This window comes from Equus caballus, chromosome 19 (assembly GCF_041296265.1).
Source record: "Equus caballus isolate H_3958 breed thoroughbred chromosome 19, TB-T2T, whole genome shotgun sequence".
In the NCBI taxonomy this organism is placed as follows: Eukaryota; Metazoa; Chordata; class Mammalia; order Perissodactyla; family Equidae; genus Equus; species Equus caballus.
Window position 1 is genome coordinate 67037531 of NC_091702.1, and position 26137 is coordinate 67063667.

At 42.4% G+C, this 26137-nt stretch overlaps 2 protein-coding genes across 7 annotated transcripts in view; both read left to right on the forward strand.

Moving 5' to 3' along the window:
- GABRR3 (gamma-aminobutyric acid type A receptor subunit rho3) overlaps nucleotides 1-26137 on the forward strand; it is a 57531-nt gene that overhangs the window by 9952 nt on the left and 21442 nt on the right. The window contains exons 1-5 of one of the 6 annotated variants that reach the window (XM_070242921.1): nucleotides 11758-12337; nucleotides 15859-15903; nucleotides 17746-17813; nucleotides 21811-22034; nucleotides 25506-25588. In XM_070242921.1, coding sequence (XP_070099022.1) covers nucleotides 17811-17813; nucleotides 21811-22034; nucleotides 25506-25588 — 310 coding nt within the window. In that variant the 5' untranslated portion in view covers nucleotides 11758-12337; nucleotides 15859-15903; nucleotides 17746-17810. Of the gene's footprint in view, nucleotides 1-11172; nucleotides 11292-11736; nucleotides 12342-15858; nucleotides 16099-17745; nucleotides 17814-21810; nucleotides 22035-25505; nucleotides 25589-26137 lie in introns of those variants that run through there. The other 5 variants (XM_070242922.1, XM_070242923.1, XM_070242920.1 and 2 more) reach the window with 5 other exon arrangements.
- On the forward strand, nucleotides 313-1242 carry OR5H44 (olfactory receptor family 5 subfamily H member 44). Its single transcript, NM_001391630.1, has one exon. It carries the CDS (start codon nucleotides 313-315, stop codon nucleotides 1240-1242), a length of 930 nt encoding a protein of 309 aa, NP_001378559.1.

The window sequence follows — 26137 nt, forward strand, 5'->3', positions numbered from 1 at the left end:
GTCCTACACACAGATTTCCCTCCTCATTCAATAGTTTCCCCACAAGGATGCTCATGTTTAGCATATCTTCCTTCTCTTCTCAATCTGTTCATTCCAGCACATAGTTTGAATAGAAGTAATTGGATTTTTCCAATATAACGATTACTCCAGATAGTTTCCATGTATTAGAGTAAGAGCAAATAAAATTAATGGCATTCGGGCTAGTGCAGGGTTTTATTTCAATTACCCTCACCAAATTTTCTTCTATAAAACCTTGGTAAATATTCTTTTTACTTCGATTACATTTTATTTCAGGGGCCATCTATTAAGGATATGGAAACTAAAAATGCAACATGGCTGACAGAGTTTGTTCTCACAGGACTTTCATATCAACTGGAGTGGCAAATCCCCCTGTTTCTGGTGTTCTTGGTGATACATCTCATCACCATTGTGGGAAACCTTGGACTAATTGCACTCATCTGCAATGACCCTCACCTTCACACTCCCATGTACTTATTCCTTGGGAGTTTAGCCTTCATGGATGCTTGGATATCATCCACAGTGACCCCCAAGATGCTGGTCAACTTCTTTGCCACAAATCAGATGATCTCTCTCTCTGAATGCATGTTACAATTTTTTTCCTTTGCATTCAGTGCAACCACAGAATGTTTTCTTTTGGCAGCAATGGCATATGATCGCTATGTGGCCATATGCAAACCTTTACTTTATCCGGTGATTATGACCGATAGACTATGCATCCGACTGTTAGTCGCCTTATTTGTGTGTGGCCTTATTCATCCCGCATTTCATCTACTTTTTTTACTCAGATTAACCTTCTGTAATTCTAACATAATACATCACTTTTACTGTGACATCATGCTATTGTTTAAGATTTCCTGTACTGACCCTTCTATTAATGTTCTGATGGTTTTTATTTCCTCTGGGTCAATACAGGTGTTCACCATCATGACTGTTCTTGTCTCTTATACACTTGTTCTCTTCACAATCTTAAAAAGGAAGTCTGCACAAGGCATCAGGAAAGCCTTCTCCACCTGTGGAGCACATCTCCTATCTGTCTCTTTATACTATGGCCCTCTTCTCTTCATGTATGTGTGCCCTGGATCTGCACAAGCAGATGACCAAGATATGATGGACTCTCTATTTTACACTGTCATCATTCCGTTGTTAAATCCAATTATCTACAGCCTGAGAAATAGGAAAGTCATAGATTCACTGACAAAACTGTTGAAGAGAAGTGTTTAGATTTCATACTAATATCTGTTCTCTTTCTATTAAAACTGTTACACAATTGTGCAGATGAGATGTGGCTTTGTTTGGTTAGTGTGCAAAGTTTTTTGTAATTGTGATTGTCCTGCTGTTTTATTGACTTAAAGTGGGAGTACCTAATAAACTCTTTAATATATGTGTGTACGTTATTCAAAAACAGAGAGAGAATTTTAATCAGATGTTCATGTCATGCTATTATAATTAAACAAGAAAGCAAATATAATGTTTTATATGATTGTATGTTTTCAATGTGGCTTCATAAGTGCATTAAGTACTAAAATAGTGGAGTTCCTCTGAACAGGACTCGATTATAATGTCTTTGATTATAATACAGCTGGGCAGCCTGGAGGCTCATATCACACTGAACTCCACAGTGGAGGCAGGTTTGTGTTTGGGTGAACAGAGGCAAATCCCAGTAATTCTGCTAGCCACCAAAGGCCTTTCATTCCACTTTGTTTGGGACATGGTGAATGTCACTTCCTGTGGGGTTCAACTCTCATGTCACACAGAGAAATAAACAGAATGGGAAAGCAATGAGGAAAACATGAGAAATGAGTTAAGACAGTGAAGACAGCGCCAGACTGTAAGAGACAGCTCTTCATCGAGGTGCTTCCATGAGGAGCCAGAAGAGAGTTGCCTCTCAGTGTCTATGATGCCTTCCAAGGCCCTTTGTAGCTCTACTTGTATGTTGTTGGGTAATCTTAAAGCTTTCACTAATTCAGAAAGTTGAAAGACAAGATTGGAGACCTAAGTTGAGATGGGCACAGTGAAGAAGAGAGAAGCAGCAGAATAGGAAGGAAATGGTCTCAATCTTCCTAGAATTAAAAAAAAAAAAAAAATGAAGCTAGTAATATAAAGCAATTAGTAATATGTAAATGTTATTGGACTATGTTGTTGACAAGGAGGAGCTTTAAATGCATGTTACCAAAATTCACATAATGTTAGGATGATATGATGTCACAGTGCTCAGTGGGGTCTGGGGAAGACATGAAAATGAGCAAGATTTTGGGTGTTTTGTGCCCTAAAAGTCCTTGAAAGGTAGCTTTCCTCACATTCCATGCTATTTAAATATAACAGGTGATCCATCTTCAGCTCCCTGTCTGTCCTTCCTCTCTCAGCCCTGCTTCTATACACATTCCTACTGGTACCACTGAGGCCTTTATCCTGAAAACTACCTGCCTCTGTTTTGTAAAACTCTAGTTACTTATCTCGTTCATCCTGCTGATATTCTCTTACTTTCTAAACATAGCTGCTAGATTAGTCTTTGTAAACAAACTCTCCTTATATCATATCCCTCTTTGATAACTTTCAATGGATTATCATAGCTACCAAATTATACACATATATGGTAAACATATCTAGAATGTCATATATAGATACAGATACACAAATATACAGTGATGCATCATTTAACGTGAGGATGTGTTCTGAGAAATGAATTGCCAGGCAATTTCATCATTGTGTGAACGTCATAGAGTGCACTTACGCAACCTGGATGGTATAGCCTACTACACATCTAGACTAGATAGTACTAAGATTATGGGACTACCATTGTGCATGCAGTCTGTCGACCAAGACGTCATTAATTGGGCCACGACTGTACCTATATATACAGATTATATGGTATCTAAATGCATTTATTTATTTATTTCTATTTCAAGCTGCATTTGTTCACTGGCACTATTTGCGGTTCTTTCAAATAAAACACTGTTTAACTCTGAGTCTTTTCCTCCACAATTCTCCTCATGGACTCTGTTATACTCAAATTGAGTACTGAAAGCCTTTAGACAAATCTTACTCTCTCAGTGTCAAGCTTTTGCATTCAAGAATCTCCACGGAGATTCCTCCCCACTCATCTGCCCTGTTCCTGTAAAATTGAAACTGCATCACATCTTCAGTCTCTCCCAAACGTTACAATTTTTGTGATGCATTTCCAGATCACTTCTAACAAGACAGGAATGCTCACTCATTTTGAACTTTTAGCAGTTTATTTATTCCGCTTAGGCCATACTTGGCCTCTGTAATTCTTATTTTTGGCCTACGAGCTCTTTTAGGTTATAATTTAGAAGTTTATCTTTTGGAGTAGGTCGCCCAGTGGCTTACACACATGAGGTCCTAAATAAGTATGTGTGAAATATTTGTAAAACTAAATTAATCTGACAGCACAAAGACATAGAATGCAGTAAGAGGGCATCACTCATTTTCAATCTTGTAATGAGCTGGGAGATTTCTGGGCCTGGGATGAATGCTGCACACCAACTCACCTTTTTAAGTTTCTTTCATGACAATCACAAACATCATACACCTGAAATGGATTATTCTTGATCCTCTTATCACTAGGATTGGCTGCTGGGATAGAGTATGACAAAATACCAGGGAGAAGCCCCTTCATTAAAAGTTTGTTTTAAAAATACCAAACATATAGGTATTCAAAACAAATATCATGACCCTATCTTCCTTGAGGTCCGGTTCACAAGATGAGCCCAGGTCATCTGCCTTCTTTTTGCTCCTCGGAGGGATCCCTGAAGCCACAGAAAAGGGATGGATTGGTCATATTTCAGTTGCTTTTCCCCTTTCTCCCTAAAGAATCATCGTTATTGCATATGTCCATTGTTCACTGATTGTCATTTCGATACAACATTTCCATTGTTGGTTTCCTGTCAATTATTAATATTTTTGCTTCTTCATACATTGCTGTGATCCAAAGACTAACTGAAAACATAAGCATCTGGTGTGTATATCTTCCGCCATCGCAAAGGCCGTTTTCTAATGGATTTTTTTTAGCTGTCAGACTTGCATGCATTGATTCTCTTTCTCTTTCCTAAGGGGGGGCCACAATTTTAACATGTGCACAAGGAAATATTTACAAAAATTCACTGCAGGATTGTTTATGACAGAAAAATAAGAAATAAATGTCTATCAACAAAATAATGAATAAATAAAATGTTAGTTATCCACACACTGAAATATCATATAGCAGCTAAAATTAACTAGAGCTATATCCAGCAACATCATAAATTTCTAAGCACAATGCTGAAAGAAAAAGTAGGCTGTAGAAATAAAAGTGTAATATGACACCATTTATGTAAAGTTTTTTGAAACATGCACGTTTGTACATTATTTATGAATAATATATATAATAACAGTATAGCTATATATAATGATGAACACTAGATAGAGGTTGAGAGGGAAGTAAGGATTTATTCCATCATTCTGTAATATTTTATACTAAACATATATTTTAAAGAGGAAAGATATGCCTAAGAAACATAGGAGGAGGTTTTAATCCACGGGCTGAGAAGACATAACCCAAGCTAAGGAAATTACCATGATAACGCAATAACTCAGGATACAAGGTGTCAAGGAGACAGATCAATTCCAGGAAGTGTAAGAATTTCCTTCACACTATATTTCTGGGAAGAAAATGACATTCTTAACTCCTAGTGAGCAGGTCAGCTGTCGCTGTGTTGCTCACCTTGTGGTATTCCAGCTGGGGAAGTGTAATTTCACTGACATACCCACTCATTAGTACTTTGCACACATAGAGGAAGTATTTCCAGTGAGTATTTCTATTGCATGTGTGCCAAGTACCTGTAGGAGCCATAACTTAACAGTGATAGTGTGCTCCTGTCCCTCTGCCCGAGACTAATTTATTTTTTATTTATCAGGCTGTTTACCATGCTAACCTTAATCTGAACCACTTTTGATATGAAAGGAATAAACCATCATCTTAAAATGTGCTTATTTATTTGACAAAAATAATCATATAATTTTTTGTTTGTACTAATGGCAATCTGTATGCATTTGGGGAGTGAAAGATTCCTTCCTGGATTAAAAATGAGCCAGGAGATAATTTAATGTGTAATAAAAATTAAATTAATCATCTTTGTTCTCATAAGCATATTATATTGCTAAGTCATTAAACATACTCAAACGATATGGTGCTGGATTAAGGGGATTTCGTGGCCAACCTCACTGCTTTGTCTGCCGGGACGGCAGCTGAGACCCTATCAAGCAGGGATCGAGCGTCCGCAAAGAACCTCCTCTGGAAAGAGCACTGCAGGATGGAAATTGAAAATGAAAAATCTGCTCTGTATTCCTTAAATTGCTGATGATCCAGACAGATGTCTGCCTGTAAGTGACGCACATCTGTCTAATCTACTAAGACAAGAGATGCCCCGTTGAAGGCCGTGTCTCTCTTTTTATTTTGATACATTTTACCCGGTACTGTTTACTTTTAAAAAGACACATGAAGAAGCAACATTGATAACAGTACTGGAAAGGGTCTACATCCCTTTCGTTTGGAAGAGATGATCCTGGCTTCCCAGTTGGTCCTCTTCACCTGCATCTGGATCACATCGATGCCAAATGCCTTTGCTGCTTCTGAAATCAAGAAGCTGCCCCAGCGGTGCTCCTCTTCAAGGAAACCAACCCGGTAAGACGCCCAGAGTGGTCCATGCATCGTTGCCCGGTTTCTCTCACCAGCTGCCTCAGACCTACGGGAACCCTAGAAACACATTTTTGGTGGTAGCACATCTTGCAGCAGTGATTGTCTCTAGGGAGAGCATTCACACTTCAGATATATCACTTCTGGTTATTATCAGAAAGAGCAGAATCTTGGGTCTCTGCTGGCGTTTGTATGCTTATTTTGGGAGAAAACAGTTAAAGGGCTCATGTAGAGATCTTCTTTCAGGGAACATATTTCTTCAATGAGTAATGCATTCATTACTAATGATGACACATGTTAAATGTTTCTTCAATTTTTTTACAGCAGAAATTAATCTAAGCCTCAACTTCTAATGTCCAGTCCTTGTAGAGTGGATAGTTCCGTATAGTGATGAGACAGTATTGAAGGGCATTAAAGCCATTTGTTTTCTTTCAAAATTGGTTTTTAAAATATCATCCTGAATGTCAGCACATCCTCATTATTATCTTGTCGTCAATAATCAAGCGCATCTTTGGACATTGTGGTGAAGGAGCATAGCTCTCTACCAGAGTGACCAGTTCATCCTGATTTGTGGGGACTTCGAGGGTCTCAGCACTGAAATTCCCGGGAATCCCCCAGTCCCAGGCAAACGGGAACTATGAGTCACCCTACTGCCCATGTTCCTCCAATAACCAAGGAATGACCTCGTGTCTTGGGAAAGTCTTTCCTTGTCCCCAAGCACAAGATTTCCAAAATGACCCCCCAGGAGAAATTGAGGAATGAAAGTGAGTGGTATCACCCAGCTGACTTGGCAATCAACGAGGTGACAGATGTTTCAGCCAGATTCCTCTCAATGTTGAATATTTATGAAGCGCTCACAATAAGATCAGGAAAGAGAACAAAAAAAATTAATAAATCCTTTGAAGCCTCAGGTTAACGACCTAAAACAAAAGAGGTGTGTGGGGTCAGAGGGGAAAGAGGGAACTAGAGTCCTGATTTCTGCTCTGCTCCTGAAAGTCAAGGCCCACCTCCCACACTCTCCCCCCGTGCTTCCACTCGCACACTCAGATCTAGATGACACGGAGTCTTGTCCAGTTTAACCACTTTCTGAGTCTTCCTCAAGGCAATTAGACAAGCAATACTGGGGATACGGTGGGTTATAACACCAGACTATGTTTTTTCAGGTTGTTTATAACAGCTGCATGGTATATTTTATCTAGCTTTGAAATCAATGGAGACTGCGCAAAATACCGTCTGCCCCTCCAGCAGCAGCAGATTTGTCCAGCTTGTTTGGTGGATATGTGGATGAGGAGAAGGGAGATTGTCCTGGGAGCAAATCCGTCACACCGGCTCACTATTGGTGGCAGAGTCACTGCAGAAAAATCCACCACGTGTATTATTTAGGTGTCATGTGAGGGACAAAAGGAGGACATCTGTTCCTTGTGTGGGGTGGGAATTTTTTTCTTACGGTAGATGTCTCATTTTTAGACTCCTAAGTGAAAAGGGAACCCCAGGGTTCTGCTACATGGGCCCAGCCTGCTTGTTGTCACTTCTCCATATCCTAAATGAGGTACCCCTTTCAGCAACAAGCTAGAATACAGTTCGTTAAAATTTACATCTTCGTCTTTTGTTCTTCAGAGGAAAAATCCCCTAGGGCACTAGGCATTGAGTAAACCATCAACAAGCTTCAGAAGCAGCCGCTTGGAATGAGAGCCAGGCATCTTTCCCCAGTGAAGAGAGGAATCCCACCGGCCAGTCTCTGAGGCATCCCTCGGCCTTTCTCATGCAGGTCCTAAGGCATTCTGACAAAAATGCAGAAACTACTGTGGAGTGTCGTTTCTAGAGCAAGAAGCCCAGGTTCTTCCAACCTTAGTATGTGAATAAATACTGTGACGTTCTCTGCCCCATACCAATCTGATAATCAATAAGTAATGAATGGATTCATAATCCACTCTTACAACTCAAGAGATCTAACAGCATGGACATGGAAGAAAGGCATGATCTGTCTTTGAAAATTATGAGTGGATTTATACACATCACCTCACATTTATGCGCATCATTTTGAGTCAGTTTTCATACAATCAGGCCCTTAAAGGCTTTGCTAATAACTATTTTCATTCAGAATATAATCTTACTTTTTACCCTAAAATTCTTTTTTATCCAAATATTTTTTAAATATTTTATTCAAAGATCTCCTTTATTTTTAAAAAACAAAATGGGGGGACAGGTTGGTGAATAAAGTTAGTTACGGCAGGGGGAAAAGTTCCCTGTTTTGCCTGCCTGAGGAAGAGCTTTAGCTCCCTAGGGACGAAAGAGGATCAGGCGTATAGACCCACTGAATATTTATCCATTCTCTCAACAATTGTATCGAGGGCCCTCTATACGCCGAGGGCCGGGTTGGGGGTTAAGGATCCTAGGGGAACAGCACACCGTTTCTGACCTTAAGAACATGAGCAGAGTGCGGAGTCTGCTTAAATCAGTTTACAAGAGCCAATTGTTAAACACTGAGGCCGTTAAAAATAAGCATTATTAAAAATTAAATTATATAAACATAGAATTAAATATATTATTTTTAAAATAAAGGCAATAAATACTCAAAACTCACCCCTTCCTAATTTCTTTACTACAGTTTGCTGTTACTTTTGTTCTTGAGGTTATTTCCGTGCATCGTATCAGTATGGTGGAAACACCACACTCTACTCTACCTGCTCTCCTACCCTTTACTATACCATATTGTATTATTCTACATCACACTATGGGCTACGCACAGCTCTGTCATGTCTATATGGGTTGTGTTTTGCTCCATTTGTAATAGTCATTGAAGCTAAAAAAGTTAATTTTAATGTGTATATGTATACTCTTGCAAAGCAGTATGATGCAGCAATAAAATTCTATGAAAGAAACAAAATGGAAATACAAGTTCAAAGAAAACAAGGGATGATATCAAATTTCTTATTTTTAAAGAAGAGCTTATTTGTGTCTTTTAATGTGGGTATTTAGATTCATTGGATACAGTAAAAGGAGGAATATGTTTTATTTTAAATTATCACTATTTAAGTGATAAGTTTTTATAAAGTGATAAAATTTTATAATGAGAAAATTGTAGGGGCCGGCCCTGTGGCCGAGTGGTTAAGTTTGCGCACTCCGCTGTGGCGGCCCAGGGTTTCGCTGGTTCAGATCCTGCGCGTGGACATGGCACTGCTTGTCAGGCCACGTTGAGGCAGCATCCCACATGCTACAACTAGAAGGACCTGCAACTAAAAAATATACAACTATGTACTGGGGGATTTGGGGAGAAAAAGCAGGGAAAAAAAAAGATTGGCAACAGTTGTTAGCTCAGGTGCCAATCTTTAAAAAAAAAAAAAATGTAGATGTCTAAATACGTGTGAAGGAGTATATAGAGTTTCGAAATTCTTTTTGAGGGTCTGTAAGCCACATAATCCTTTTTGAGAAATAGATGAGGTATAAATGCCGTCAGAAATATGTAAAATTTGGGGATGTCTGCTTGTACATCAGGAGCCCCCGTGTGTACATCAGGAGCCCCCGTGAGAACAGGTGCGTGCTGTCAGGTACTGTGGAGAGAGTGTCTCCCGCAGGCTGTGTGCGCAGTGTTCTTGGGGTCCTTAATTAAGTTCTATCCCTTCCAATCTCACAGAGAAGTTTGCCTCTGAAAAGACACATCAGTGACAGGCCATTTAGTTGTATTCCATTTCAAAGGAGTTCACAAATTGTCGCAGGTATCCACCCAAAGTTATATTCCCTTTTTCCTAAAATAATAACTAGCCAGCTTTTAATAAACGTCTACTATTTTCCAGACCAGGGGTTCTCCTGAGAAATTGCTGTCGATGCAAATCTTCATACCCCAAATGACTGAATCAGAAACTCCGGGCATGGGGCCCAGCACAGCGAGTGACTCAGATGCATGCCAAGGAAGGGAATACTCACAAAACATCTGGAGTGGGGCCTTCAACATAGGAGGCATTTAATAAAAACCAACTGCTATTGCATTTTCAATAAATAGTTCATTCTAGCTCCTGGGAAGATGTTTTCTAGTTAATTTGAGATCCTTGGAAGAAATAATTCTATGCGTTCAATTATTCATAGGATATAATGATTTATGTTTAAAATCAAACTCTGTCTTCCACCCAAAGCATATTTCTTCCTCCAACTTCCCCATCTATCAATGGCAAAAATACAAACATAGGTGTCTGAGGGTCTCAACCAGAAACTTCCCTATTGAAAGACCACACTGGGTGACGTCAGGTGCCCATAGGCCTGACACAGCTTTTTAACCAGATGCTTCAGGATGTGAAATTCTCACCATCAAAGTCACTTCACTGAGTTAGGACATTGCATCCACGAGTCAGTTCTCTGTTAAAATTTGCATCTCTTTCCTGGAGAAGACATTTATTAATGCAAAAGCATATCAGGAATTCAGAGTAGCTAGACTCCATCTGGTAGACCCCTCGGGGTCTTGTGCTTTTGCTGCTGCTGACAACGATGATGGTGATGCTGTCAGGCACATTGTTCTGAAAGGAGATGCTGAGCCAAGTCTCCAGCACCCGGGACAAGAGGACGGCTGTGTGTCACTTACAGAGGAGCTGTGCTCACACTCTGCTCCTCTCTGGACTGTCGCTGGGAAGCTTGCATCACAGGACTGAAACAAGTCAGGGAGACCCAGGACGTGCCTGGGTCCACAGACCAGGGAGTAACAGGCTCCAGTCGCAGGTCAGGACCCTCCACACCCCGAGAGGCCACCCCCTGCTCTGCTTTGCCCTGGAGAACTGCAGGTGGACAGGGACCTCACTGACCTCATTATGGGACCCGGCATCCGGCCCAATCTGTTGTCACATCTGTTCATTTGTCCTTTGGATTCCTCCCCACTCCCATTGCCATCCCTCAAGTTCTAGAACCTACTGCAGTGATCCTACCTCTAACCTCAACCTGCACCTATACGTTCTGCTCATTTCGTCTCTGGAAAAACACTCTTTTCACCGGTTTTGCAATTTTGCAGTGCTCTTGTTCTTTTGTCTCAGTGAAGAGGCAGTTTTACTTGAGTGACTCCAGGAGTCACTCAGGTGCATACTTAATGCGGATTCCCAGGCCGCGTCTCATGGTACTCTGCTTTAGGTGATTGGAGGTGAAGTTTGTGGACCTAAATCTTGATCACCTCCACCCAGCGATAGTGACCAGGTTTTCCTGATGTAAAAACCATACTCCGAGAAACACTGCCTGACAGGGCATTACATCCAAACTCAGTTTGTCATTTAAGGTGCCCCAAAATTTGGCTTACCATACCTGCCCCACCCTTATACAATAAAGAGTACATGTTGACAGATCTGTGGCCGTGTGTAACATGAGCTGAGAGTACGAGCTCTTAAGTATATATTTCAGAGGACACCGTATGAACACAGAAGTCTAACCTAAATCAGAATATCCAGAAGCACATGTATCTCAAAGTATTTTTTTCCCCTTTGGAGGGTCAGCAAACAAGGAACCAGAATGAGGAAAGACGACAGCACCAAAGTGTGGCCTCTGAAATACAAGCAACTTTTCCATATCGAGGACCACGACTTCGCAACGAGACCTGGATTTGGAGGTGAGTATTATCTTTACAATACTCTTATGTCACAATCCATTGCACTGTCCAAATGGACTTGAACATTTGAAGCAATTAAGACCAAAACACAAGCAAAGATCATCAATTAAAAAAAGCAAACTTTTACAATGATATTCTCTCGAGGGAGAACAACTGATACTTCATGCATTTTAAATTGACCAAAAAACAGAGGAATATCTTTAGTAAATATCCTTACTGCTTATTAATTATAAATAGTGTGTGTTCAATAGATAGTGAATGGCTACATCCTGCCTACACACCAGCTTATTGTTTCAGCTAAAACCTGGAAATTGGATCACGTGATGATGTTCATGAAGTCTTACTGAATATTCTCGTAAGCTGGGACGCCCGGCGTTCCTAGGGGAACTAGCACGTCAAACGCCACGGCTCCCTGGGAAACACTCCGCCCAGGATTTTTCACCACATCTGGCAGCTGAAATTGTTTGACACGTTGGAGCGCCGGGGCCTGTGCTGAGCCCTCGGCTGCACCAGCTCCTTCCACCCACAGGGCCCCCAGGAAGTGGCGCTGTCACGACCCCTCATGTTCCAGTGTGGAAACTGGCTCAGAGAGGTTCGATCTGCTCCAGGCCGTGAAAACAGCAGCGAGTGGTGGAACCAAGATGCAGCGGCGGGAAGCGGGTGGAGAAGGCCATTCGAACGACATACTTGGAACAGTCTTTCCTCCCCAGATGCTCCAACGTGGGAGCAGCTGCATCACTGGGGGCGCCGAGTTTTCGAGAGACCCACGGGATGTGGTGACATCAGCCGGTTAAACTGAACTCCGCGCCTCGCTGTAAACCCGCGTTGCCCTCAAGTCTCGCGCTCCCGCAGTTCCTGCCGGGAGGACGCTCGGAGTCCCAGGGATGCGGCCGGAAGAGCAGCGGACGCGAGGGCGGGAAGGCGGCATCCTGCGGCCCTGGAACAGGGGCAGCTTTCCGATAAATGACCAGGACTTCCCGTTCTGGGGAGGCGGGACTTGATCCGAGCTCGACCGTGGTCCTGACCAGGGGAGGCGAGACAAGCAGGCAGGTGCCACGGGGGACTGATTTATTGACGTAATATTATTACGTAGATAAAATCCAAGCTACGTCAGGTGGGGGTGAGCGGCAGGTTGTTAGTTTTCTTTTCCTGTAATCCATTGGGTTGCAGTTCTCCGGGTCTGGCTCTGACTTTATTAGATTAGTGACTCAACTTATAATCACCTGGGGGACTTAACGCCCCATCGCTGGGCCCCACCCCCGGGGTCCACTCCCTAGTTGGGGGAGGAGCGGGAAGCTTGCTTTGTGAGTCAATTCCTAGGGGATGCGGGTGCTGCTGGTCTGGGAATCACATTTGATAACTAGGAACTGACTTAGTTTAGCAGCTTCAGATGAAATCTTGGTGGGTTTAATTTTTTGTTTTTCCAGAGCATTTCTCACATTTATTGAACCTAACTTAAGGTTTTAGAAGCCTCGAAATTAACCAGGTTTAAAGAGCCGTCCGTTTTTACTGCTGGGAGTGCTTCCTCATCTCCTTTTCTTCACATCGCTCCTCCTCAGCTGTCGCGTCCTCACCGCGATTCGAAAGACGCCTGAGCCCTGAGCTACCGTTCCCAATAGACCGTTTCCTTCCCCAACCAAATTCGCCCAAAGTTGGCACAGTATGCTCTCCAACTACCACGTAGGGATTCTGTCCCTTGGTCTCTATGATTCCATAAAAAGTCTCTAAAATCTTTTCCCGCCGCTGTCTGGAGAAAATCTGAAGATAAACGTGCGCGGCCGCGGGCCCTTTGCGCCACCAGGGGGCGCCGGTCGCACAGGAATGACTTGGACGCCCGGAATGAGGTTCTCTTCCACCCTAAGGCAAAAAGCTGCCCAAGTTCCTGTCCGGTTGGGCTCCTCAGTTAAACGAATTCCTATCCTAGAGGAAATGGTTTTTATGGGTCTATTTCAGACCGTTGAAAGCCAGAAAGATTGAGAGAAAAATGACTGTCCTTGAATTTGGACCTTGAAAGGTTGTGTCGCTCCAAGTGGCCCGAGGACCAGCCCCAGGAGGCCCAGGGAGTTAGACATGCACGAGCTCAGGCTCCACGCCGGGCTTTCTGAATCAAAATCTGCGTTTTAAGCAGATCCCCAGGTGTGTTGAATACACGGTACAATTTGAGAAACGCAGCTATAGATTACGAGGAGCCGCCCTCCGCTTTCGTTTTAAAACACGTGTGCCTTCATTCTGCCTTCCCTGTTATCATCCGCATCCCCCAGAAAAACAGAACATTGACCTTAAATTTCCACTTCTCTTGATGTGTTAGAGATACGTCTTAGGATTTTTTTTCTGAGTGAAAAAGCTTTTTTAAAACAATTTTTTTTTTCCTGAGGCTACTTTGTGAGGTTATTAAAAATGCAATTGAAGTGTGCTACTTAGTGGCAGGTGGCAAATCACCACATGATTAAGAAATTTTTCTGACAGTCATGGACGGGGGCTAAATGGTGTCCGAATGGCTTGTGTGCTCAGTCACTTCAGGCGGAAAAATCCATAAATCCAGTCAGAAACGTCAGTCTGGTGTCCGTCTGTGAAATACAGTCGCTGGCCCTCTCTTGTCTCAGTCAGAACGGCTTCCTATCCCGTGACCCATGCCCTGCTCTCTGCAGGCTGCCTTCCTGGGGAAGTCAGGCCACAGGATACAGAGACAGGCTCTGATTTATCTTCGCTTTCTCCATCCCGTCCGTAACACAGACACGCACAGGCTGCTTCCCTCTTGAGCCAAATGTAACTTCAGCACTTCTCCTGCCTTAATGTGTTTTCCTAATTAGCTTTAACATTAAAACCAGCTGCTACCGCAGTGTTTCTTACTCTGATAACACATTAGAAGATTAATTGACTCATTATGTGGAAACAGGAGGATGTAAATTTAGGGGAGCCTTTGTTTCACTTGGGTTATAAATTGCAGCTCATTTTCTTTCTTTATGTGCTCCCTACCCTTTACATCTCCCATAACTAAAGGCTTTTTGTGTTGTCTTAGAGATGATCATTTCTTTGTTTCTTTAAAGGGAAATCTGTTCAGCATCTAGAGACTGGCTACTGAGTCAAGACAAAAGCTAAGATGCAAAAGCCACTTGTAGAGTCTTTGCTTGTCTAACCAGAGGAGGGACGGGAGCCACAGTACCGGGCTGTGGTCCTGCAGTCAGCAGCTCTAGGTTTCAGGCAGTGTCTCTGGTCTCTGACCTCTCTGAGTGATTCCCTCATGGCTCAGATGGGGCTAAAGTCGGCTCGACCCAGCTAACTGAGGGCTGTAATGACCATATGAGATAGTATACATGATGGATCTTAAATGCACTGTGCAGATAAGATGTTTAACTTTTAGTTAACTCTCCTTGTCCCAGCATGCATAAAAGCCAGATTGCTGATCTATCTTTATGTTATAAAAAGAACTGCAAACGTGTGTGCTGCTACCTCGTTAGCGATCCTGGGAAAGCAACACCATAATCGTAACAGTTGATATTTATTGAATTCTTACCACATTTCAAATGCTTTATATAGAAAGTTAATAAAAGTGTTTATGAAATTGTTAGTATTCATGCTGTTGCATGTATTACTGATCCAATGGATAATGAGTAAGTTGTCCAGACATTTGAATGGGGTTAGGCTACGGGCCCAAGCGTCCTTCCGTTTAGTCTCACAGCAACCCTATCAGGTAGGGGCTGTGTACTTATTTCTCTCTTTTACAGATGAGCAAACTGAGCTTCCGGGCTGTGAAGGGATTTACAGAAGTCTGGCTTTCACTTGGGTTTATGTGGCTACGAATTCCATGATTCTCAGCCCATCTGCTTTATCGCCACCTTCCCTCTGGGACTCAGCTCCTTATCTGTAAAAAGAATGATCTTTGGAGCTTTTATCCAGCTCCAAAATCCTTTGATTCTGCGTCTTGCCTTTGCATGTCCCTAACCCTCCTCTCTGTCCTCAGGAGTGTCAGAGCGCAGTGTAGATTCCTAGACCCAGGAGTGAGGTGCACTTGGGCGTGGAGCACAGAGGAGACAAAAATGGGGTCAGAGAGCATCTGAGGGCAAGCACGGCCCCTTGAAATGGAAGAGCTCAGCCCCACGAGAAGAGAATAAACCAGAAGGAGGAAAGAAGAAATCTCAGACATTTCTGGGAACCCATTCCTAACAGACAAGCCATGTTTTCACCCCACTCTCAGACCAGCCTTCACACAACACTGAGGGCCAAGTGTCCAGTGATGGCATGAGTATATCCTTGTGTGGTGGCTTCACAAAACTGTCCCCAGGCTTGCAGAGAGAGTCATCAGCAACTAGCATCCACCTGAAAGTCATGAGATCCTAAATTCACGTTGCTCTCAGTTTTTGTCATGAAATAAGTGCTCTATGAGAAGCACTTATCATTTTTCGGGGCGGAGTGGACTGATTATTCACGTCTGAGTGTAGGCCTGGGAGTAGTGACTTGCATTCCTGGGAGGAGTTTCGCATTTTTGCTGAATTGCAGTAGCAATAACATTTGTTTAGTGTCATTTATTGAGCTCCAGTTAAGTTTACTAACTGTGTATTATTTCTAGTCCTCAAAGAAGTCTGGAAGGTGAACTACCACTCGGAGTTTATAGGTGAGGAAGCTCGGCTCGGAGATGTTCCTACCCGGGATCGCACGTGGTGGGTGGAGCTCAGTTCAAACTCTAGTCTGTGGCTCTGAGGCCAGAACTGTCTCCAGGACATTCTGCTACCTCTCAATACCTCTCCAGACCTTTTAGTCCCTTAAGTATTGGAGTTAAGGGGAAGATTTGCTCATCCTCAAGGGCCAGGTAGGGCCATGGATGAGATCTTTCCATGACTTTCTACTTTGATATCTCTACTAATTAAAGAAAAAAGGCAAACAAAACAAAAGCGTCAGAGCTAAGGCTGATAAAATAATAATACTGAGCTGTTCCCAAGTTAATGCTTAATCGTAATTATCATTAAACAATTTTTTAATAGAGTTATCATGATTAATGTTATAGAAAGTAATTGATCAAATATGGCAGGAGGTAGTTGGTGGTTAAGACGTAAGTGAGGCGTCCCCGAAGCCTGAAGCAGAGAGGTGTTTGAGTGACAGGCCCAGTGCTGGCTGGCTGGAGCCCTTGTAAGTGAGGAATGCTACTGAGGGTCTGGACTCACAGGACAGGAAAATCTGTGCTGATAAAGTGAAAGTAACATCAGCCATTAAAAAATGGGGGAGTCATAGATGGTGAACAGGGACTGGTGAGGCATATCTTGTTTTATCGTTTGTTGTGAATTTAAAACACAATGATAGGTGCTTTATTGAATTGTAAGCACATATATGTCACATGTAGCACATCCAGACATTAATTAGCCTCAGTAAAGAAGCTTTTCTAACCTGACCCTTCTAAATCCCAGAATCTTGACTAAAGCAGCCACCTGGGATCCATGTAGGCAAGATTTCTATTTTTCAACCATATTTTTAACTCTGGACTATACAGAGACAATAAAATTTAATTGAGAATTGGTCACTATGGAAAGAAAACATATAAAGACTATATGCATAAATATATAAATTATTTTAACATATATGTGCATCACGTTTCATACACAACACTGAACAACAAAGTTACTAACGTCGCTATCCCCTCACGGGGGAACTGGTGAAACCCTCTGTGAGGTGTAGCAAGGAGGCGTCTGGTCTCAGTCTGGGCTGGATTCCCGTGCGTCGTTATCCGGGTTCTCTGGCCCCGTGACCCTGGTTCTGTGAGACCCAATGGCAAGTGGATCTCAGCAGTCATCTGTCTGAAGTTGTTCCAGTTCTGACTTTCAGTTTGTTCTCACCAATGCATTCCTAAGGATGTTTTCTTCATCCCAGTGAAGCTTGTGGTTACTGATGACCCGGGAGGGGCATTTGTGCATGTGCATCCCTGTGCAGCACTGTGCTGTCACCGTGTTCCTCTGACCCGTAGGCACTGCCCAAGTGGGAGAGGCTGATTTTGTGGCAGGAGAGGAAAGGCTCCCCATATATCCCACAGTCATCAACTCCATGACTACTCCACTGCCTGACTATAAAACACAGCTATTCCCATAGAGAATGCACAATTCTATGTACTCTTAGACAGGCTTTCAAAACATTGTTCCTTTCTAAATCACTGTTAGCTAAAAAAAAAGCACAAAAAACAAAAAGCAAAAAAAACTGAAAACACCACTTCTATACTAGAAGTATATTATAAGAAGGAAACTATTGTTTTTCCCAAGCAAATGTGTAACAATTATTGAAATAGCGTTTATTTATACATGTGCCTTTATATTATAATTGAATGTATACTAATATATCAATAGATTATGGAGAAATTTGTTTTAAAAAGTTTGAAAGTCATCTATTTGCAACATTGATCTCTCTCTGCTTTGAATGTTTCAAAAATAATTTTAATGATTTCTCAGTATATTACCCATCCTTCTTTCTGAAGGGTCTCCAGTCCCAGTGGGTATAGATGTCCAGGTTGAAAGCATTGACAGCATTTCAGAGGTTAACATGGTAAGTCTTTCCGTGAGATATTGGTCTTTTTCTGAAAGGACAGAAACTCAGTATTCTCCAAATCAATGGTGTTTTAATAAATCATTTTAATTATGTATATTACCTATTTTTTCCTACTTTGCTTATTAGAATTGATGTTGCTTTCCTCTCTTCCACCCACTTCCTTCTGCCCTTGATTACAACTCCCATTGCTTCCCTGCCCCTCTCTTATCCTTCTAATGGTCTTGCAGGGGTGGACACCGTAGGACAGCGTGATATATTGACCTCTGTAACACGAACCAGGAAGAAATGTACAAGAAGAAAGGATGATCATAATTATGTGAAATATGAAATCACAACCATGAGTCTTTACCCGTAAAATGATAGACAGTTGACCCTGACTTGGTGGACTACTTCCAAATGTTTCAATTAATATTAACTTTGCTTATCCGTAGGCAAACAATAGCAAAGGACAAAGGATTTTTAAAAATTCATGGGACTAAAACTTTAATTAAGAAAACTTTGTCCACTCCCTTATAGTTTCTAGAAATCTGGAAGAGACTGACGTTGTTTTCTTTTGCAATGGAATATCTGTGTTTTGACGGAGTACGGCTTGCAAACCGCTCTTCCTAAAACCGGAAGCTGATCAACTGTAATTACGCTCGCCTCCCTCTTAGCCTTTTTCTGCCTTCTTTGCCCTTTCGTATGCTGGCTTTTTCGTTTCCTCTTCCGCCCCCCTTAACCTGGATTTACCCCCTCAGCTATTTTTATGTTTTACCGCCCCCTCCCATCATTCTTCCATTCTGTATCTCTCACTTTAGAACCACCTTCCTTGTCTACATAGTTACCGGAGCCAGTTATTATTTAAGTAATTTTAAGGTTTTTCAGGATTTTACTTTAAGAAATAATGGCTAACACCACAGCTGACTTACATGCACAAGCGAGTTATCTGTTTTCAGATGTATTTCCTTTTTACCTACTATTATTCTAACTTGTTAATATCTCAGAGCTTTTTGTAGCCCATTTTAGTATCTTTTTCTATGCCAAATAAAGAGTGCTTTATAGTTTCAAATTTTCAGTGTCCATTTCCTCGTTCTTAACTAATTCATGTGTATTCTCATATTTGAATCGCTCTTCCATCTCATTTTGTTCTCTTCAGTTGTGCTGTTTTTTCCATCATCCCGGGAGCTGCATTTCTTTCGTTTCTCATCAGTGCTTCACTGTGTGCACCTGTTCGCGACAAGGGCCCTCCCAGGTCCTCCCTGGTGAGAGGCAGCTCTGAATGTGTTTGGTTCAATTTTGGATTTGGTTTGAATTTTAGTTTTGTTCCCACCTCCCCCAAAAGTATTAAGCAGTTTACTTGTGAAAGCCTTTAGATGGGGCCTGTGCCCTCCCTTCTACCTGGGAACTCACACTTGGCTTTTCTCTTAGGTTCATCCTGCTTCATTCATTGATGTCGCCTCCCTGGTCCTGGCAGTCATTTGAAGTTGCAATTCTTAACCAAATGCTTATTGTCCTTCATTTTCTACTTTAAATATGGAAGCTTGGTTTTGGGGGAGTTTTAATAATAAAACCGGGGAATACCTCCTCCATGAATAGGGAGGCTGGAAATTACTGTCATTTCAAACTCTATTTTCCCTCTGGAGAGATCTAGTTTGTTGTTTATCCAGTGTAGTCATTTCATGTGGGTTGTTATGTGCATTAATCCTTGCATTTGGTTCCCTTTTCTGGAAGCCTTTACATGTGTGTTCTTGTGAAATTTTCAAAAGTTGCTTTGGGATACTTTTTGGAATAAAAGTGTTTTTGATACATGAACTGTAGTTTATATGTAGTGTTTTTCATAGAATTAAGTTTTGAAATTTAGATTCTGTATATAATTTTTGTAATATGCAAGTACCGCAACTAAAGATAAAAATGTAAAATACAGAGAGAGAGAGAACAAACTAGGGATCTCTTAAGGAAGCAGGGCCTGGAAAATATAAATTACTTAAATTGAAAGATCAAATAATCTCCTCATATGTATACTTAATTAATATTTTTATTATAATGATTCCTCCAACTAATCATTGCCATCCAAATACTGAGTGAAAAATTATAGGACACATAAAAATTCTAGAAAAGTCTAAACAAAATTTATGACCTGTTACATCTTGTTTCAATCTTCAGTTAATGTCTTTCTAGTCCTTATTATTTAACCCAATATTTATTTCAGTTCAGTACCAAGCCTTAAATGAAACTTTCTTTGTTTTAACCACCCAGCTCCCAAAGGGAATAGCACCAACACTACTCACTACTCAAAAATGCCTTGTTGAGAAAGTTTCAGCTCTTCCCCAACCAAAAACAGCTTTTACTGGCATTTCCTTGAGTGTCTTGCACTCCGGGAGTAGGCTCTCATTTCCCCTCTCCTGGTATAATCTGTAAGTCATCCCTGAATGACTCAGCATGCATCTAAAATTCTCATTGTCTGCACCCCGCAGCCCCCACAACTGGACCCCATCCTTCCCCCCGAATAAGGTTAGCTTTGGTATTCAGTATCGGCTGAAACTAGACTGGGTTCTCCATGCCTGATCTGAAAATGCTGTCTAATTATCAGTGACCTCCACTGTTGGCTTCTTTTACTTCTCATTTATCATCTTCCCACTCTCCCTTGTCCCACCCTGATTCATGTTAAGTGCCTGTAAGTTTTGTCCTGCTCCCCACTCAACATGCTACTCAGCCTGCTTCTCAGGATAATGCCAACAGTGGTGAGGCTGGAGTATCACTGATGTGCGCCAGTGTCTGCCATCTGACTTCAGGCTCAGTGTCTGCCCACTGACCTTCAGATCAGACTGAGCATCTAATTCTAAATATATGCTCACTGAAGCAATCCATGCAATCACCTACACCATTCTCTGAGAGTCGTGTTATGGCAATGGATTAACTACTTCATTTATTTGCCCCTACACTAATCCAAAATTACACATGGCCAATGCTCCAGATTAACCAAAAGCGGTAGCAAGATGTACCTCTATTCTGAACCTAAGGAAACAATCTCGTCTTTAATTGGTGACTGATTTGTAGTTTACTGAGATTTGTCCTTTGTTTATGTAATAAATGTCAAAATCCTATTATATATGTTAGTTCAAGAAAAACAAGTATTGTTGGGAAATAAATGATAGCAAGAAGTAGGTAATTGCAAAAGGTGGAACACGTTGTCATTGTCCACACCCAGTGACTCGGCCGAAGCTAGGAGGGCTTCTGTTCAAACAAACAAATTACTAAATGTAGCATCTGAGAGCCAAACAAAACTCAGATTATTGACCAACCAAATTCTTTCTGCTAAAATAATGTTAATATTGCTTTTTCCCCTCATCCTTACCCCCTTATAACTGGGACGCACATTAACAATTCAAATCCTGAGCCATGCTGGGTCAGAATCCAGGAACCAGCTTCGGGTGAACGTGCCGCTTTTATAAATTCACAGTAGAGTTGGAGAACCACCATGTCGTGGTATTCTCTCTGTCTCCCAAGCTGAGGAAGAGCATTGTCCCTGGCCCAGGACCTCTGACAACATGCTTTTCACTAACAGCTCAAATAAATGCCGTATCCAGGCTTCTGTGGGACTGCAGTTTATTCAACATGGAGGGCCTTCTTTAACAAAAACAATACAAATTTATGGATTCAAAATCAATTATAAAAGTGAAAATATATATTTACAATGAGAAAATAGATCAAAATGAGACACTGGGCCATGGAGTTTTGGGTCCCTTTCTTGTGAGCTCTCTTTAGGTGATAGACCAGAACACTTACATAGAAAAGCTTTCCATTTACAACCTGGCTTCCCTTCGCCTACTTGAGTACACTGTAGTTCCCAGAAAGTCTCAGAATTCACCAGAGACCAGGTGAGAAAGAGGCTCTGCAACTTGAGCTCACCGGCGTCATCCTAAGTCTACCTGAAAACACAAGATGAGCCATTCGCTTATAGGTCCTGAGACGTATTCCTACTGGCTTTGACCTGTCCCTTTTTCTCTTTGCCTAGGACTTCACCATGACTTTTTATCTCAGACACTACTGGAAAGATGAGAGACTCTCCTTTCCTAGCACAACAAACAGAAGCATGACCTTTGATCACAGATTGATCAAAAAGATTTGGGTGCCTGATATCTTTTTTGTCCATTCTAAAAGATCTTTCATCCATGATACAACTATGGAGAACATCATGCTGCGTGTACACCCTGATGGAAATGTCCTCTTCAGTCTCAGGTAGGGAGAGCTGTCTACTGCTTTTGGCTTCCTTGACCCATGGCCCTCTGCACCAAAGCTGGTGGGTCTCACTTCACACTAAACTGACAATAGTGCTGACTGTGTAGTGATGCTGGAGACTGTGACACAAGCAGAAGATGTGATTTTTCCTGATTCTAACTTCCAGATTTTAAAGCATGGTTTCCTAGTCTAACTATACACACTCTGGGTATATGTTGAGAGTGACAGGAAATAAGCTTGGACAAACAGAATTGGAGCTGAATTATGGAAATCCTCAAAAGTCTGGCCACAACTTTATAGCTACACAAAACTGCTTTTCCTCCTAACCAACTTCACCCTACCCTGCACCCCACCAAGCAGTCTTGGAATCTTGGATTAGCCCAATAATTTTCTTAACTATCTCCTTCATTTTTCATGGGAAGTTATAGTCATCATCCAAATTATCGCTAATTTCCTTACTTCCTTTTTCGTTTTTTTTTTTTTACTCAAAACGTTTGTTCTGACACTAAGCTATAACATCCCCCATTTTTAATGTGCCATATGTTCTTTTAGCCTGAGTCCTATGCATTCTGAGTGGTTTATCATAGGTAATTCTAAAAATGTTTGGTAAATACAAGCAATTCAGTTTTGTTCATGTCTTAGAAATCCCAGAAAGATTCTGTGGTAAACTGAAAAAAAATGCCTCCCCAAGAAATATCCATGTGCTACTCCCTGGAGCTTGCGAAGGTTATCTTATCTGGCAAAAAAAAAAAAAAAAAAAGAAGGATCTTTGTAGATGTGATTAAGTCAAGTGTCTTGAGATGGGGAAAATGTCCTGGATTATCTGGTTGGGACCTAAATGCAATCATAAGTATCCTCTCAAGAGAAAGGCAGAGGCAGATGTGACACACACACAGAGTAGAAGGTAATGGACCATGAAGTCAGAGCTTGGAGCATTGAAGCCGCCAGCCTAGGAATGCTGGCCGCTGCCAGAAGCTGTAAGAGGCAGGCAATGAGTTTCCCCCAGAGCCTCGGGAGGGATCAGGGCCTCTCCGACACTGCGGTTTCAGCCCAGTGTTACAGCTTCACACTTCCGGCCTCCGGAACTGGGAGAGAATACATTTCCGTTGTTTTACGTCACCAAGGTTGCAGTAATTTGTTAGTTATTAGCTAATAATCCAATTAGGATTCGAATATGGTTCTTTTGGTTCATTAAAAACATCTTGCTCAGGGGCTGGCCCCGTGGCCGAGTGGTTAAGTTCACGCGCTCCGCTGCAGGCGGCCCAGTGTTTCGTTGGTTCGAATCCTGGGCGCGGACATGGCACTGCTCGTCGGACCACGCTGAGGCAGCGTCCCACGTGCCACAACTAGAAGAACCCACAACGAAGAATACACAACTATGTACCAGGGGGCTTTGGGGAGAAAAAGGAAAAAATAAAAAAATCTTTAAAAACATCTTGCTCATTTAGTACAGAGGTGCAACCCCCACACATTTCATAGAGGCCGTCCATAAAAAACACAGTTAAAGGAAAGTACTACCTTCAACAGGACCTTTACACCTGGAGTAACATAGGCCTCACTGGAGTCAAGCCTCTCCAGGAATCAGGAGCAGAACGGAGACACCTGGCCAAGGAATCTACTGTTTTAAATTACGTATTTTGATGAGGGGATGTCCTCTAAAGAATTAACTCAGTGGATTGTCCTTACCCTGCACATTCCAAAGACAGACTTGGCCCGTGCCAGGCTCCTGGGAGGTAACCTCCAAGCCCTTGGAATGTCCTGCCTGATAAGAGCGTCTTTGTTTATGGCGGCCTTGGGCCACACCCAGAGTCAAGCTAACAATGGGATCCATGGTGGGGGCCTTGAGCCGGGTGTCAGCTGGGCCTCGGAGGAGATGGAGACTAAGGTCAGCCAGACCTCAGTGACCAACCCTCAATAAATATTTTGGACCCCAAGTCTTGGTAGCTTCCCTGGTTGGCAGTACCCGACGGGTGTTGTCACACGCTGTTCCTGGGAGAATCAAGCACTGTCCATAGCACTCCACTGGAGCAGGACAAGTGGGAACCTGTTCCTGTCTCTCCAGGACCTGCCCTGTGTTCCTTTCCCATTGCTGGTTTTCATTTGTATCCTTCCCTCGCAATAAACTGTACCTGCACGTATAACAGCTCGGATGAGTTCTGTGAGTGCCCCATCCTCTGTCTCTGATCACCCTCCACATCTGATCAAGCTCCCCATCTCCCCCACCCCAGGTGATGTCTCATCACCCCAGCTGCCTCAGCAAGAGCCCTGTGACGTGCATTTAGCCAGCATCCCCTCTTACTCCTGCAGTTTCCTCTGAGTAATTTTCCCTCCACTGACCACCGCAACCCTGCTCCTTGGCTGTAAATCCCACTTTTCCTTGTTATGTTTGGAGTTGAGCCCGATCTCTCTCCCTTCTGAAAAAACCCATTACAGTAGCCCCCTGCATAAAGTCTTCCTTACTATTCTTTAACAGGTGTCATGAATAATTTTTTCTTTACCACCACCCACCTAACCTCCTTGGTCATTAATTTATTCATGTGTCTATGAAGGAGATAGACTCAAAGACCTCAGAGGTCCCCCCAGCTTTAAAGTACTAGGAATATGCCAAAATGAGTTTGTTTCGTGACGCAGTCATGCAGACCCCTCCCTGGCTTGGCTGTCTATTGATGGAGAAGACTGTGGACGGTAGAGTTCCACCCACAGGAGATGAAGTGCTTCCACTTCTCTGGTTAGCTTGGGGGCGCCGTGGGCAGGAGCAGCTGCTGCCTTTGTCATTTGCAGACTTGCTCAGGGGCCTTTTATGAACCTCTGATCTGCTATGGCGGGTACCAGAGTCTGTACTTTGAGGCAGCATCATAACACAGCAGCCTCTGCCTGAAGCTGGGAACATCTAGGAGGACATAAAATTTGAAAACAGCATCCTCATCAATATGCAAGCTTCTCAACTTAATAACACCTGAATTATGCATTGTGCACATAAATCTATAACTGAAAATGCTCTGGGCTTTTCCCGCACTCCCGGAAAGAGAACTTCCTCAGGTAAACTTGCTTTTTACCCATAGGTTTTATTACCACCATTCCAGCCTTTATTACTAGAAACTGTTTAAGTTTGCCTCTTCCAAAAAGCAGAAAATATTTAAACCTATTTAAAAGTCTTCTCACTTTGAAGTGTGGGTTTTTTTTAAGACATCAGAGCCAGAAAATATAGAGGGGGCTGGCCAGGAAATGGGGAGGCCAGAAGCGTTATTCGAACAGCAATTCACTCATTAACTCTGTCTTCAGCAAGTCACTCACCTTCCTGGCTTTGCTTCCCTGACCTCATTTGCATAGGAGATGGTGGGGGTGACGTGTGTTTTGCATTATTCCCGAAAGGCTCACAAAGGGCAAAGGGGAGGAGAGCTTCAGTGTTGCGTGCTCCTTGGCCATATGGTTAAATGATCTGCAGTTTTCTTTTTCTCGTTCTTTTGACAGGATAACTGTTTCTGCGATGTGCTTTATGGATTTTGGCAGGTTTCCTCTTGACACTCAAAACTGCTCCCTTGAACTGGAAAGCTGTAAGTCCTGCTTCCTGATGGAGCGAGTACACGTGATCTGAACACACCGTCACACGCTCGCATGTAAAAATCTTGATATAAGTTAGACCTCTTTACCTAGAACAGTTGGATTTTTTTCTCCTAAGGATAGTGGCAGATTGTCTCTCAAATAACAAAAAAATTCAGGGAAAAAACACTTTGATAATCACACATTCTACAGTTTCCACACGGTTATAAAGGAACAGCTCCCTAAAAAGGTGTATTCTTGGTAACATTATTAACGTAGACTGACACAGACTCCCCAAATTTGGAAAGCTCGGGAATTCGTGTTCCTGCATGAATCACAATCTTCCACTAAGTGGACTTGCATTCCCAGAAAAACCCCGCTGTAGACAGAGACCCCAGTTCAAAGCCCTGGAGAAGGGTATCTGAGCCAGCTCCCTGTCAACTACTTTGACCCATCAGCTGTTTTTGACATGACATCTTAGAAGCTGACGGCAGTTTTTCATAATGGGGGTAAAACGCTGGGATGCCCACTGGGTAGCTCCCACACAGCTGCTCCTCCCAAGT